A 15,489-nucleotide genomic window follows, 5' to 3' on the forward strand; every position below is an offset into this window, starting at 1 on the left:
CGCAGACTGGTTTATATGGATTTTGTACCTCCCAGGTAGGCTCCCTAGCACTGCACCAGTAGAGGGCGCCGATCCATTAGAGTTGCAAGTGATATATATATAATTTTTTTTCTCTTCTTCCAAGTCACCATAAGATGGCAACAAGATTATCGGCCTCCTCCCTGATTTCCCCTCTACATCAGCGTAACTTGCTTAGTCGCCTCTTTAAAAATGTCATGTATTACTATGGTTATAGACTACAAATACATCCTGTGTAGTCAGATCCCGTGCCACAATGGTATCAATCTGTTCCATATGATTTACTTACTGAATGTACATTTCATGCTCTGGTGGAAATTACTAAATTTCCTTTAGCCCCCCCCACCCTCCCCCAGTGCGCCAAACTCCTCAAACTGCACGCGATTTATGAATTTGGTGCAAAGTTAAAAATTGTCCCTTTTTTGGCGTCTCAAGTTGCAAAAATTGAACCGAACATACTAAAAAAAAACAAAAAAAAAACAATGGGGTGGACCAGAGTAGAGTTGTGGCAAATCTTGATCATTTTTATTTTTTTATTTTTAAAGATGCATTTGAGTCTCTTGATATTCTGCCCAAAGCGTGGAAAACGGAAAGAATAACAGTCGAGTGCACAGGGGGGGAAAAAAGGCACACAGGCAATGATTTGTACAGCTTAGTTTTTTTTTTTTTTTTTTTTATTAATTTCACTTGGCATAGAGACAAACATATATATTTGAAGTTCTGACTAATAAGTGTCTAGGTGCTGGGACCCCAGAACAGTAGATAAGAGGGGCAGAAGTTTTATGTGGGTTGTCCACTACTAGGACAAATCCTTCATGATCTAAATGTTTGATGCTGATAAAACAGAACTTATCCTTGCCTCCTGTGCCGGGGCTGTTCAGTGCTGTCTGCTCTCGCGGTCCCTGGGCTCTAGTACGGTTGTGACACTTGAGCCTGACGCCTAATCGGCGCTGGCGTCACTGTCTGCGCCTTTGGATAAATCGAACATCAAGAGGAAGTGAGAAAGCAGACGTAGGCCGGACTTCCTCTTGCTGTTGTTTGAAGATGTGGACAGTGAAGTCAGCTGATTCAGCGCTTGACATAACCTATAACCTATAGAATGGCACTGGCATGGGTGCTGAGTATAAGCTCTGCGCTAGATCTACTATATAATTGTCTAAGGGTCACTTCTGTCAGTCTTTCCTTCTTTCTGTCACGAATATTCATTGGTCGCGGCCTCTGTCTGTCATGGAAATCCAAGTCGCTGATTGGTCTTGGCTGTCTGCCGCGACCAATCAGCGACGGGCACAGTCCGGAAGAAAATGGCCGCTCCTTACTCCCCGCAGTCAGTGCCCGGCGCCTGCATACTCCCCTCCGGTCACCGCTCACACAGGGTTAATGCCGGCGGTAACGGACCGCGTTATGCCGCGGGTAACGCACTCCGTAACCGCTGCTATTAACCCTGTGTGACCAACTTTTTTACTATTCATGATGCCTATGCGGCATCAATAGTAAAAAAAAATGTAATGTTAAAAATAATTAAAAAAACAAAAACCCTGCTATTCTCACCCTCCGTAGTCCGCCGAGCTGCACGCGCCTGCTGCCATCTTCCGTTCCTTGCGATGCATTGCGAAATTACCCAGAAGACCTAGCGGTCTCGCGAGACTGCTAAGTCATCTGGGTAATTTCGCAATGCATCGTGGGAACGGAAGATAACGGCAGCCGCGCGTGTATCGCCGGCGCTTCGCTGGATCCCAGGGGGTGAGTATATAACTTTTTTTTTTTTTTAACAGGGATATGGTGCCCACACTGCTGTATACTACGTGGGCTGTGTTAGATACCGCGTGGCTGCTATATACTACATAGGCACTGTTATATACTCTGTGGGCTGTGCTATATATTACGTTGCCAGTGTTGTATACTGCGTCGCCTGTTATATACTGCATGGCTGCTATATACTGCGTGGGCTGTTATATTGTACGTGGCTGTTATATACTGTGTGGCCACTGTTATATATTTCGTGGCCTGTATTAACGCATCGGGTATTCTAGAATATGTATGTATATAGCAGAGGCCATGTAGTATTTGCTATATACTACATGGCCTGTGTTATATACTATGTGGCTGCTATATACATACATATTCTAGAATACCCGATGCGTTAGAATCGGGCCACTATCGTATGTGTGTATGTATTCCTTTAAGCTGAGCTCTTGTAAACTGTCCATGGGCTTAAAAGGGTTGTTCATAACTCTTGACAACCCCTTCTGAATCCGTGTTTCCACCCAGTAAAATATCTGTAACCCCCTCCGGTGCTGGCACTGGGGCTCCTGTGACACTTTTATGTCATGCAATCCCTGTGGCTACTCATCAATTTGCTTCACTCTCTTCTCCAATGGGAGTAATTGACATTGGCGGAAGAGAGGAAGCAACAGCTGGCTCCCCACTTCCTAACTGTGGGGAGCCAGTGACTAATCAATAAGGTGGTAGCAGTGATGCCCCTTCGTGAAAGCAGGTGGGTGTGAATGTCTGGGATCTCCAACTTGTAGATCTTTAGCATGCTGGGTTTTGTAGTTCACTAAGATTTACATGCTGTAGACTACTTCCCTAATAACAGCAGGTGACAAGCGTCTAAGTTTATTGGAATTTTATTAATCCTATATGATATCCGGTTTATGACCAGCCTGGAGGCAAGTGGCCCAGTGCCAGGCTCATGAAGTGGAAATGTCCCATTGGATTGTCTTCCAGTCAAACAAGTTTGCAGCATTATATGCCACCAGCTGTCTTATGTAAAGGCCCCTTCACATTCAGCGACGCTGCAGCGATACCGACAACGATCCGGATCGCTGCAGCGTCGCTGTTTGGTCGCTGGAGAGCTGTCACACAGACCGCTCTCCAGCGACCAACGATGCCGGTAACCAGGGTAAACATCGGGTAACTAAGCGCAGGGCCGCGCTTAGTAACCCGATGTTTACCCTGGTTACCATCCTAAAAGTAAAAAAAACAAACACTACATACTTACCTAACGCTGTCTGTCCTCCAGCGCTGTGCTCTGCACTCCTCCTGTACTGTCTGTGTGAGCACAGCGGCCGGAAAGCAGAGCGGTGACGTCACCGCTCTGCTTTCCGGCTGACCGACGCTCACAGCCAGTACAGGAGGAGAGCAGAGCACAGCGCCGGGGACAGACAGCGGTAGGTAAGTATGTAGTGTTTGTTTTTTTTACTTTTAGGATGGTAACCAGGGTAAACATCGGGTTACTAAGCGCGGCCCTGCGCTTAGTTACCCGATGTTTACCCTGGTTACCAGTGAAGACATCGCTGGATCGGTGTCACACACGCCGATCCAGCGATGTCAGCAGGAGTCCAGCGACCAAATAAAGTTCTGGACTTTATTCAGCGACCAACGATCTCCCAGCAGGGGCCTGATCGTTGGTCGCTGTCACACATAACGATTTTATTAACGATATCGTTGCTACGTCACAAAAAGCAACGATATCGTTAACAATATCGTTATGTGTGAAGGTACCTTAAGAAAGCCTTCAATATTAGGAGGGGTCATATTTTTAACCATTCAAGTCAATTGTGTGTGAGCTGTGCCACAAGCTGCTGGGAAACTACTGCTGTAATGGAACTGGCAGCAACTGTTTGATTTCCCTGCAGTGCCCCCACAGGAGAAAGGAAGCATTACACAACTTCTCATAATTTGACTGATTTGTTGGGTGCTGGTGCAAAATGATCGTATTGCTGGTAGACGTTGATGAAGGGTGTCTATAGCTTAAGTTTTTCACATTGGTTTAGAAAAATATTTAGAACTAGATGGTGGCCCGATTCTAACCCATCGGGTATTCTAAAATATGTATGTATATAGCAGCCACATAGTATATAGCACAGGCCACGACATATTCTTGAATACTCGATGCGTTAATGCTGCCCACGCAGTACGTAACGCAGCCCACGCAGTATGTAGCAATGTGGGCACTATATGCGTGGTTAAAAAAACTTAAAATAAAAAATAAACATATACTCACCTTCCGAAGGCCCCTTGTAGTCCTGGCGTCTGTGTGCGGTGCACGCGGCAGCTTCCGGTCCCAGGGTTGGTATGAGCGCAGGACCTGTGATGACGTCGTGGTCACATGACCATGACGTCATGGCAGGTCCTCGCATACCATCCTTGGCACCAGAACCTGCCGCTTGCACTGCCGAGGACAGCGCGTGACCTCGGAGGGCGAGAATAACTTTTTTTTTTTATTTTTTATTATTATTTGTAACATTAGATCTTTTTACTATTGATGCTGCATATACAGCATCAAGAGTAAAAAAGTTAGTCACACAGGGTTAATAGCTGTGTTAATGGAGTGCGTTACACCGCAGCATAAGGCGGTCCATTAACGCTGTGTGAGAGCTGACTGGAGGGAAGTATGGAGCGGGCACTGACTGAGGGGAGGAAGGAGCGGCCATTTTGCCGCCGGACTGTGCCCGTCGCTGATTGGTCGTTGGCGTTTTGCCACGACCAATCATCGACTTGGATTCCATGACAGACAGAGGCCGCGACCAATGAATATCCGGGACAGACAGACGGAAGTGACCCTTAGACAATTATATAGTAGATTGAGAGTCCTCAGTGGTTGATACTTTTTAATGGCTAACTGAAAAGATGGTAACAAATTGCAAGCTTTCGAGACTACAATATCACTCTCCCAAAATGACCGTTCTGTGTTGTGTATAAATGTGATTCTTCAGAATTTGCTTTAGTCTCTGCCTGATGAAGAGGTCTGGGTTGTCTCGAAAGCTTGCAATCTGTTACCATCTTTTCAGTTAGCCATTAAAAAGGTATCAACCACTGAGGACTCTCAATCTACTATATAATTGTCTAAGGGTCACTTCCGTCTGTCATGGATATTCATTGGTCGCGGCCTCTGTCTGTCATGGAATCCAAGTCGCTGATTGGTCGTGGCAAAACGCCCACGACCATTGCCACGACCTATCAGTGACGGGCGCAGTCTGGCGGCAACATGGCCGCTCCTTCCTCCCCGCAGTCAGTACCCCCCCTCCAGTCAGCGCTCACACAGGGTTAATGCCAGCGTTAATGGACCACGGTGTAACGCACTGCATTAATGCTGCTACTAACCCTGTGTGACCAGCTTTTTTTTTTTTTTTTTTTTTTTTTTTTTTTTTTTTTTACTATTGAAGCTGCCTATGCAGCCTCAATAATAAAAAGATCTAATGTTTTCTAAGATCTAATGCGCCTTTCCCGCTCTTCGTGACGCTCCGGTGACCGGTCCATGCAAGCGGCAGGTTCTGGTGGCAAGGATGGTATGCGACAAGGACCTGCCATGACATCACGGTCATGTGACCGCGACGTCATCACAGGTCCTGCGCCCATACCAAACCTGGGACCGGAAGCTGCCGCTTGCACCGCACACAGGGCCAGGACTTCAACGGAGGGTGAGTATATGTTTATTTTAAGTCTGTATACTACATGGCTGGGCAATATACTACGTGGACATGCATATTCTAGAATACCCGATGCGTTAGAATCGGGCCACCATCTAGTATATAATATCTTTCCTGTATCACATTGGTTTAGAAATCCAAATCGCCCTTTTAAGCGGTGGAGTGGTTGGTCCACCCAATGATTACCCAATGTGATAATTTGTGGCGGTTAAAAAAAACAAAACCCTTTGTTGGAGACAACTTGGACAATGTATGCATCATAGAAATCACTGAGATATATTGAATTTATGAGTGCTGAATATGACCAGGACTCTGTTGATGAGAGAAACCAGATACAAGACTGTAAACCTATCAGGCAGTCAGGCCGGTGTTCTTTTGTGTGATGTCCTTTGTTTTAGTGAGAAGGCAGAGGAGCATCTACATATTAAAGGTACCGTCACACTGAACGATATCGCTAGCGATCCGTGACGTTGCAGCGTCCTGGCTAGCGATATCGTTGTTTGATAGGCAGCAGCGATCAGGATCCTGCTGTGCCATCGTTGGTCGGCGCAGAAAGTCCAGATCTTTATTTCGTCGCTGGACTCCCTGCAGACATCGCTGAATCGGCGTGTGTGACGCCGATTCAGCGATGTGTACCCTGGTTACCAGTGAAGACAATCGGGTTACTAAGCGCAGGGCTGCGCTTAGTAACCCGATGTTTACCCTGGTTACCAGCGTAAAAGTAAAAAATAACAAACACTACATACTTACCTTCCGCTGTCTGTCCCCGGCGCTGTGCTTCCCTGCACTGTGAGCGCCGGCCAGCCGGAAAGCAGAGCCCACCTTTTTTTCCGGCCGCTGTGCTTACACAGTGCAGAGAAGCACAGCGCCGGACAGACAGCGGAAGGTAAGTATGTAGTGTTTGTTTTTTTTAACTTTTACGCTGGTAACCAGGGTAAACATCGGGTTACTAAGTGCGGCACTGCGCTTAGTAACCCGATGTGTACCCTGGTTACCAGGGAACCGGCATCGTTGGTCGCTGGAGAGCTGTCTGTGTGACAGCTCTCCAGCGACGCTGCAGCGATCGACATTGTTGTCGATATCACTGCAGCGTCGCTTAGGCTACGTTCACATTAGCGTTTCCCGACGCAGCGGCGACGCATGTGTCATGCGCCCCTATATTTAACATGGGGGGCGCATGGACATGTGTTGTGCTGCGTTGTGCGACGCATGCGTTTTTTTTGCCGCAAGCGTCGGGCAAAGAAAACGCAACAAGTTGCATTTTTTTGCGTTGAAATTTCGGCAAAAAAGGGTGCATGCGTCGCACAACGCAAATGTGAACGTACTCTTAAGGTACCGTCACACTGAACGATATCGCTAGTGATCCGTGACGTTGCAGCGTCCTGGCTAGCGATATCATTCAGTTTGACACGCAGCAGCGATCAGGATCCTGCTGTGATGTCGTTGGTCGCTGCAGAAAGTCCAGAACTTTATTTCGTCACTGGACTCCCTGCAGACATCGCTGAATCGGTGTGTGTGACGCCGATTCAGCGATGTCTTCACTGGTAACCAGGGTAAACATCGGGTTACTAAGCGCAGGGCCGCGCTTAGTAACCCGATGTTTACCCTGGTTACCAGCGTTAAAGTAAAAAAACAAACATTTCATACTTACCTTCCGCTGTCTGTCCCTCGGCGCTCTGCTTCTCTGCCCTGTGTAAGCCCAGCGGCCGGAAAGCAGAGCAGTGACGTCACTGCTCTGCTTTCCGGCCGCTGGGCTTACACAGGGCAGAGAAGCAGAGCGCCGAGGGACAGACAGCGGAAGGTAAGTATGAAGTGTTTGTTTGTTTTTTTACTTTAACGCTGGTAACCAGGGTAAACATCGGGTTGCTAAGCGCGGCCCTGCGCTTAGTAACCCGATGTTTACCCTGGTTACCGGCATCGTTGGTCGCTGGAGAGCAGTCTGTGTGACAGCTCTCCAGCGACCAAACAGCGACGCTGCAGCGATCCGGATCGTTGTCGGTATCGCTGCAGCGTCGCTTAGTGTGACGGTACCTTAAGTGAATATTGGCCCTCCACCCTAATGGAGGATATAGGTGTCCACTGTGGAAATCTTGAATCAATAGCCTCTATCCTGTTTGTGGCCTGTCATTATCTACATATGTACACAACTCCTGTGGGTTTCCATTATAAGCCAGTGCTCCTGAGATAAACATTCTGTCTTCGGCCTATGGATATGTAGATGGCTACACAATGCCTGTGGTGTTCGGGTGACGAACCATTGTTCATTGAATGGACATCTTGGAGCCAGCCCAAATGGAGTTGAACCTGTCCTACACTAGAACTTTCTTCCCAAGTACGAGGACGCCATCTGCAGGAAGGTGATGATTACTGCAGCCAATGACAGTGTTCACATTGCCGGAAGATGATTGGACATTTGCAACAGAAGATTCCGGAAGCAATGGTGGAGTCATGGCTTGTATGTGGGGGTGGATGTGTATTGGTTTAATATATATGTAAGGATCAGTTATGTATCTTCTCCTTCCCACATCCCAGTTCCCACTACCCTCTCCTATTACCTCTTCCCTTTAATTGTACCCTTAGACTTCCCTTATGTATGTCATTGTAAATACCAAATGGTAGGAAGGAGGTCGCGGCTGCTGGATCAGACTACACAAGGTCTGTTTGTAGTCTGTTACCATGGAGACCACATTTCAAAATATTTAACTGAGGTTCTTTAGAATTTCTGACCCATGGAAGGTTTAAAAAAAAAAAAAAAAAAAATGGTTTCAAAAGTATACACACCTTTTACGATATTGAATTGCTTCCTTTGTGTTCACGACCTAGTGATAAGTAGAGGGCTGTAATGTCTGTTCATCAAAGGCGGCCGCGCCTGTCCCTGCACCATGACCTTTGTTCAGCTCAGTGTCAGGCAGGGGCAATAAAGGAAACAAATGGTGTGCTGTATCTTCTGTTTATACTGTGCACCTTACCTCCACCCAGCCTCAGTATTACATGGGTCAGATGTGGTCTCTTGTTTTATGGTGGTGGGTAATTTTTCTATAGCACCGGATATAGGATTATAAACGTGACCGTGTAGGTGACCGTAGAACCTATGGAACGACCTCAATGTCGTCAATCCGGTTTATCCCGTACGTCGCACTCGTGGCATCTGGCTATAAATTCATATACAATTTCTGTGCCGTGTGTCATACATGCAATTAGCGTGATCGGATAGACTCGGATTTACGAGACCTTCACCTTGATTGTGGTCAGTCCAAACGAGCGCGCTTTGCCGTGCAGCACAATACTAGTTCCATGCGGCGTGAGAATACAGTCTAGGACTAAGCCCACAAGAGACTTTTTTTTAGATGGAAAAATCTGACGGGTTTTTAGAGAAATCAAAATCTGTGTTTTTCCTATTTATTTATTTTTACGCATTTTTGCGTTTTATATATTTGTTGCTTTTTTTTTTGCACATTATCGATTTCAGTGTCAAGTTTGCTTTAAGTACCCAATGTACTATTTATTTACCGCGGGGTATATATTATTTTTTTTTATTCTTTTTATTTGTATTTTTTTTTATATCTTGGATTTTGTCTCTAAAATGGCCATAGTGTGAACGGGCTCTTACACGGTGCCTGTATGTCGGTTTATGCTGCGGCTCATTTCTTTGGTTTTAAAGTAGTTTTTTTGGGGGGGGAAATAAATTCTCTGTATGAACAGGAATGTTGATTTCCCATCGAAATCAATAGGAAGAGGTTTTTGCTGTGGATGTTTAAACAAATCCATATCATGTTTGTTTGTTTTTTTCTTTCTTCCGCATGCAAAAAAAACACTATGCACACTACAGTAATAATTTGCTCATTCAACGTTTTTGAAGCAGATCTGTTTCTAAAGCCATGGCAAAAAAAAAAAAAATCTCTTGAAGGGGTAATATCTCCAAAATCCTATCCCTATATATACTAAGAGTAGTAATATTAGCAAATACCTCCAATTAGAAATGTAATATAGTTCTTCTGATTAGCTATGTTGCTTATCCTATGTGCAGGGCATTGCAGTAGCTTAGGTATCCATGGTTACGACCACTAACAACTAACTCACTTTATCAGTGGTCATAACCATGGATACCTAAGCTACTGCAATGCCCTGCACATGGGGAAAGCGTCATAGAAAATCAGAAGAACTATACTACATTTTTCATTGGAGGTATTTGCTTATAATTATTACACCTACTACGTATTGGGATAGGATCTTGGAGATGTGAATACCATTTTTACCGAAAATGAAGCAACACGTCATCAATTCTTGAGGGGGAAAAAAAGTTGAAAATTTGAGATCTACACTTTTCATCCTAAAAAAACTGATGTGGATTTGGAGCAGATTCCGTTCCAAAATTCCATGTGAAAAACAGCTTCAAATATTTTCAACTTTTTATTAATGTCAAAGGAAACACATTGCTGTAGTACGTCAGGGGCTGGGGGGGTTTCCAAATGGGGAAAACAAAAAAATCAATTTGAGCCATTTCTGCTTAAACAAATTCTCCTTGTGCTCAAAATGTTTTATTTTTTTTGTCAGGATTTTCAGCGAGGAAAAATCCCAAGTACAAAAAATAAAAATTACCATACCCTGGAGGTGTATTATCAAATATCCGAATAAAGAAATATCAGTGTTTTTGAGACGTGACCATGGCTATGCCTCATCCTGTCTCAACTATCTGTATTTATAGTAGACAAATATAAAATATTACAGAACAGTAGACTAGGTTTCTACGAAAAGAATCTCAGACAACATCTCAAAGTCTACAGTAGACAAGTATCGGTGCCTTATGGGCGACCAGAGCAAGACGACATCTAAATGTTGGTCTTCAGACTTTTCCTACAAAGGGAGAGGTCTTCATTTTCAGGAAGGGGTTCCTTTGACTCTACACATGGAGGACCTTCTTCTTACAACCCCACATCTACTTCTCTTCTAGGGGTAGGTTAGTCCGTGTTTGAGTCTCCATGACCCCTTGTAGAAGAAGACTTGAGTTGCAAGTAGACCCCTTCTGTCGGGAAGGAGTTGGACACCATCAAATGGGAAAGGTCCAACGACATCCTTAGGAGCTTCCTCTTAACCGTCCACCTTGCTTCATGCTCCAGAGGCTTAGTCAACGCAACTCATCCAGTGGAAGCTTCAAATGTCTACGTCATGTTCTACCCACAAAGACAGTTTTTCTCCGGCTCCTTTGTGTCCAGAATAGGCCGAGAGTCCAGCACAAAGCTGTTCCGTGGACTCTCCTTGTGAAAGTGAGGGGTGTTGCGGTCAATCAGCACCTTGGTCATCAGGAGGAAAACTTCTTCAATGTTACGGGACTCTTTGGCTGAGGTTTCTAAGACTGCCAGCAGTCCATGCTTCTCGGCCAAAGTGCAAGCTTCTTCAAACAGGATCTGCCTTTTCTCTACCAGGTCGGATTTGTTGCCTTCAAACACAGATAAGATAAAGGGTGAGAGATGTTCTGCTCCCATAAGTCGAATACCATCTATAACTAAGCAAATTTCTCATTCAGGAGTCTTGGAACGCTCTTTAGGATGTCTAGTGAGCTAAGACTAGGGGTGGACCTCATGTGCTACACATGCCCCCTGGTCGTAAGCAGGAAGTTTGGGAGTGTGTGGCTGAAGCCCCATGGAAAGCAAGGGTTCCCTGTTGAACTGGATTGATGGAGGGCTGTTAGAAATGGTCATGGCTGCAAAATTTTGAAAATACCTAAAAACCCCTTTATAAAAATCGTTGGTAGACCTACCGATTAGCATCATCATCAAGTTGGCAGCTCCATATTTTTCCACTTCATGGATCCAATGGGAAACGGACTCGAATGTCTTGCGTTGGGTGATGTCATAGGCAATAATGGCTCCATGTGCACTACGGTAATAACTCTGCGTGATAGTCCGAAATCTCTCCTGGCCAGCCGTGTCCCAAACTTGTACCTACGAGAGATGGACAATCAATCATACATAATTATAATACTAGTTACATGTACAAAAGAAGTCATAGTAAGTTCTGACTGCTCTACAGTAGACTGCTTCTATATGCTGCACGGACTTGTTCGAAGTCTGAAGTTCCAAGGAGATGTCATGGAAGATCTGCATGAATATTCTATCTAGGGGGGAAAATAAGCTGTAGAAATTATTACCTTGACTTTTTTGCCTTCGATATTCAGGGATTTGACGGTAAAGTCCACCCCGATAGTGTTCTGGTGCTTGTCACTGAAGACTCCGGACTGGAACCGCTGAACCACACAGGTCTTGCCCACATTGGAGTCACCAATCAGAATAATTTTAAATAAAAAATCAAAAGGATCCTCCTCTGCGCATTCAGATCCAGGCATGCTCCTCGTGGGCGTGGTCAATAGCTCAAGAGAAGTCTGAGGATATGCAGATTAGGGGCCACAAGACATACTGTAAATCTGGGGTAAAGGAAAAGAGAACACAAATGGCTTAATGGAATTTTCGACATCTTTGAGATCTATATTGGAGGATGTGTTAGTTTCATAATTTCCAACATAAAACAAAATTAGAGACAAGTCCAGCCCCCAAGGAGCGGCCCAGAAATGGCTCAAAATATATAATTCAGGAATGTTTTTTTTTTTTTTTTTCTAAACCACTCTCCCACTGGACTTTCTGAGCAGGAAATTCAGGACTGTGGGCAGCATTTTTGGATCTGAATCTGGGGCCAAATTTCTGATTGTCTTTCATGGCAGCTATATTGATTGTCACCCAGTCTCAGCTATATAGTCTATAGTGTGTGATTATCTCAGGACTCCATTACTTAAAATTACTGCCATCACTCAGCGTAAGGACAAGACAGGCTGGAAAAAACATGATTAGGCCTTGTGTTTTGCCCACAGCAACCAATCACAGTCCACGTTTCATTTTTCCACAGCAGTTTGAAATAAGAAACCTTGGTTCTGATTGGATGTGCTCCGTTACTAATGTTGACTAGGCCTCTTTTTCCACTATTTAGTGGTGAGAGGTGCCGCTACATACCAACAATGAATAACACAGAATTTGGGACCTTTCTTTGCTTATTTTGGGGTTTGAGTTTGGCAAGATCCACCATTTTGCTAACTGAGTTTCCTGGACAGTCCCGGAAAAATCGGGACTGACACTAGTGAGAAGATATCAATCTGTGATCACCTCCCACCACTGGTACAGCTTGGAGATTGCTGATATATGACGAGCTCTGTAGAGCAATTAAACCCCTTTGGTACAGCTCGGAGATTGCTGATCTATGAGGAGCTCTGTAGAACAATTAAACTCCTATGGTACGGCTCGGAGATTGCTGATTTATGAGGAGCTCTGTAGAACTATTAAACCCCTTTGGTATGACTCGCAGATTGCTGATATATGACGAGCTCTGTAGAGCAATTAAACTCCTCTGGTACGGCTCTGAGATTGCTAATCTATGAGGAGTTCTGTAGAACAGATAAACTCCTTTGGTACGGCTCTGAGATTGCTGATCTATGAGGAGTTTTGTAGAACAGATAAACTCCTTTGGTACGGCTCTGAGATTGCTAATCTATGAGGAGTTCTGTAGAACAGATAAACTCCTTTGGTACGGCTCTGAGATTGCTAATCTATGAGGAGTTCTGTAGAACAGATAAACTCCTTTGGTACGGCTCTGAGATTGCTGATCTATGAGGAGTTCTGTAGAACAATTAAACTCCTCTGGTACAGCTCGGAGATTGGTGATCTATTAAACCCCTTTGGTACGACTCAGAGATTGGTGATCTATGACAAGCTCCATAGAGCATTTAAACCGGTTTGGTATGGCTCGGAGATTGCTGATCTATGAGGAGTTCTGTAGAACTATTAAACTCCTTTGGTACGACTCAGATATTGGTGATCTATGACCAGCTCCATAGAGCATTTAAACCGCTTTGGTATGGCTCGGAGATTGCTGATCTATGAGGAGTTCTGTAGAACTATTAAACTCCTTTGGTACGACTCGGAGATTGGTGATCTATGAGGAGTTCTGTAGAACTATTAAACTCCTTTGGTACGACTCGGAGATTGGTGATCTATTAAACCCCTTTGGTACGACTCAGAGATTGGTGATCTATGACAAGCTCCATAGAGCATTTAAACCGCTTTGGTATGGCTCGGAGATTGCTGATCTATGAGGAGTTCTGTAGAACTATTAAACTCCTTTGGTACGACTCGGAGATTGGTGATCTATGACAAGCTCCATAGAGCATTTAAACCGCTTTAGTACGGTCCGGACATTGCTTATCTATGAGGAGCTCTGTAGAACAGATAAACTCCTTTGGTGCGGCTCGGAGATTGCTTATCTATGAAAAGCTCTGTAGAACAGATAAACCCCTTTGGTACGACTCGGAGGTTGCTGATCTTGGAAATCTAATCATTTTTAAAGTACAGATCCATTAAAATCAACCTAAAGATGTCATAATATATAAAATTTCCAGGAGGAGAAATCTCCAAGCAGTACCCAAGGGGTTCAATACATTTACTGAGACCATTCAGAAGCAGTGATGATCTGAGCCTACAAAGGTCACCCATGTTGTCCCTTCACATCTTATCTATGACATCTCACAAGAGCCTCTCAATCTAGGGCCGAAATTTCACAGATCTCGAGTCGCCATTAGCAGAATTTCCATTGATGCGCTTCTCGCCATTCAGGTCTATCTGTAAAGGTCACATACCGAGACAAATGTCGGCTGTATATTTACTCAATATATGGTCCTCCGAAGTGGAAGAACATGAACTACTGGTAATAACAGGCCATGCTGGGACTTCTAGTTCTACCGAGCAAGTAACATGTCATCAGAGGATCATTTTCCATAAAATACTTCTTCAGGATAAAGGGCTATTTGCCTCTCCAAGATCCTATCCCAAAACGTAGTAGATTATAATAATAATATTAGAAAATACCTCCATTTAGAAATGTAGTATAGTTCTTCTGATTAGCTATGTTGCTTACCCCATGTTCAGGGCATTGCAGTCACTTAAGTATCCATGGTTACGACCACTAACAACTAACTGTCACCATATCAGTAGCCATAACCATGGATATCTAAGCTACTGCAATGCCCTGCAAATGGGGTAAGTAAAATCGTTAATGAGAAGAACTACACAACATTTCTAATTGGAGGTATTTGGTAATATAATCACACCTACTACATATTGTGATAGGATCTTGGAGATGCGATATTAAGTTCCCATGATGAGCATCTTAAAGGGGTTGTCCGTTCTATAACACTCTATGTGACTAAAATACTGAACGCGTGAACGTGGCCTTAAGAGCTTTTTTTTTTTTTTCCTTCTTCTATAGTCTTTCTTGAAAAATGTGGAAAAACACCAGAAAAAAAATAAATGAAAAAAATAAAATATATATAATCTTTCTAAATAAATGTTATAAGTTTGGTATCGGCGAAATCGTACTGATCTGGAGAATCTCGTTAGCAGATCATTTTTATAGTACAATGAATGCCGTAAAATATATATATATATATATATAAAAAATAATGGTGGAATTGCGTTGTCTCATCATATTATATCGTAAAATGAACATTAGAAATCAATAATATAAAAAAAATCAGCGCAAAAAAAAAAAGGAAAAATTAAAAAAAAAAATAAGTTATGGCTCTTGGAAGGAAAAACAAAAGCCGAAAATCAACCTCTCTGTCCCCATAGGCAGCACATTGTCGGCAGCACATCTGTACAGGGCAGATCTTCCTTTCTAGGGTCTTTGGCCCAGAATATTACCCTTCGGAACATTCGGAATCTCGGCAGAATTTCGCCGGTTTTGTCTTTCTTATTCTAGAACACGATACAATCTCTCACCTGTCGCCTCGGCTGCCAGGACCTGCTCACCTGTCGCACACCTTCCTGGGTCTGCCCTCACCTGGATCAACAGGTAAGCCTGCCGCCTCCGCTGCAGTGCATCATGGGAGTTGTAGTTCTGGAAGCAGCAGCAATAAGGAAGCGCCAAAGGAGACAAACAACCTTGTTGTGTCCTTCAGTTTTGTGCAAGAGGTCAAGGATGGGGGAGACTGGAGAAATGA

At 44.2% G+C, this 15,489-nt stretch overlaps 1 protein-coding gene across 1 annotated transcript; it reads right to left on the reverse strand.

Moving 5' to 3' along the window:
* Positions 1-10,128: 10,128 nt before the first annotated feature.
* RAB19 (RAB19, member RAS oncogene family) lies at positions 10,129-15,346 on the reverse strand. The gene is made up of 4 exons (XM_069763276.1): positions 15,269-15,346; positions 11,599-11,871; positions 11,209-11,392; positions 10,129-10,887 (listed from the first exon to the last, which is right to left on the reverse strand). The coding sequence occupies exons 2-4, from the start codon at positions 11,791-11,793 to the stop codon at positions 10,622-10,624; spliced, it is 645 nt and encodes a 214-aa protein (XP_069619377.1). The 5' UTR covers positions 11,794-11,871; positions 15,269-15,346; the 3' UTR covers positions 10,129-10,621.
* Between the last annotated feature and the right edge of the window lie 143 nt (positions 15,347-15,489).

Source organism: Ranitomeya imitator, chromosome 4 (assembly GCF_032444005.1).
Source record: "Ranitomeya imitator isolate aRanImi1 chromosome 4, aRanImi1.pri, whole genome shotgun sequence".
Taxonomy (NCBI): Eukaryota; Metazoa; Chordata; class Amphibia; order Anura; family Dendrobatidae; genus Ranitomeya; species Ranitomeya imitator.

What these genes read in the sequence shown, in the direction of transcription:
- RAB19 (XM_069763276.1), bottom strand. Translation starts at nt 11,793, where the DNA reads ATGCCTGGATCTGAATGCGCAGAGGAGGATCCTTTTGATTTTTTATTT. An exon ending in TCGAAGGCAAAAAAGTCAAG is followed by an intron (nt 11,393 to 11,598) that starts GTAATAATTTCT and finishes CATCTCTCGTAG; the next exon opens with GTACAAGTTTGGGACACGGC. An exon ending in CTTGATGATGATGCTAATCG is followed by an intron (nt 10,888 to 11,208) that starts GTAGGTCTACCA and finishes CTGTGTTTGAAG; the next exon opens with GCAACAAATCCGACCTGGTA.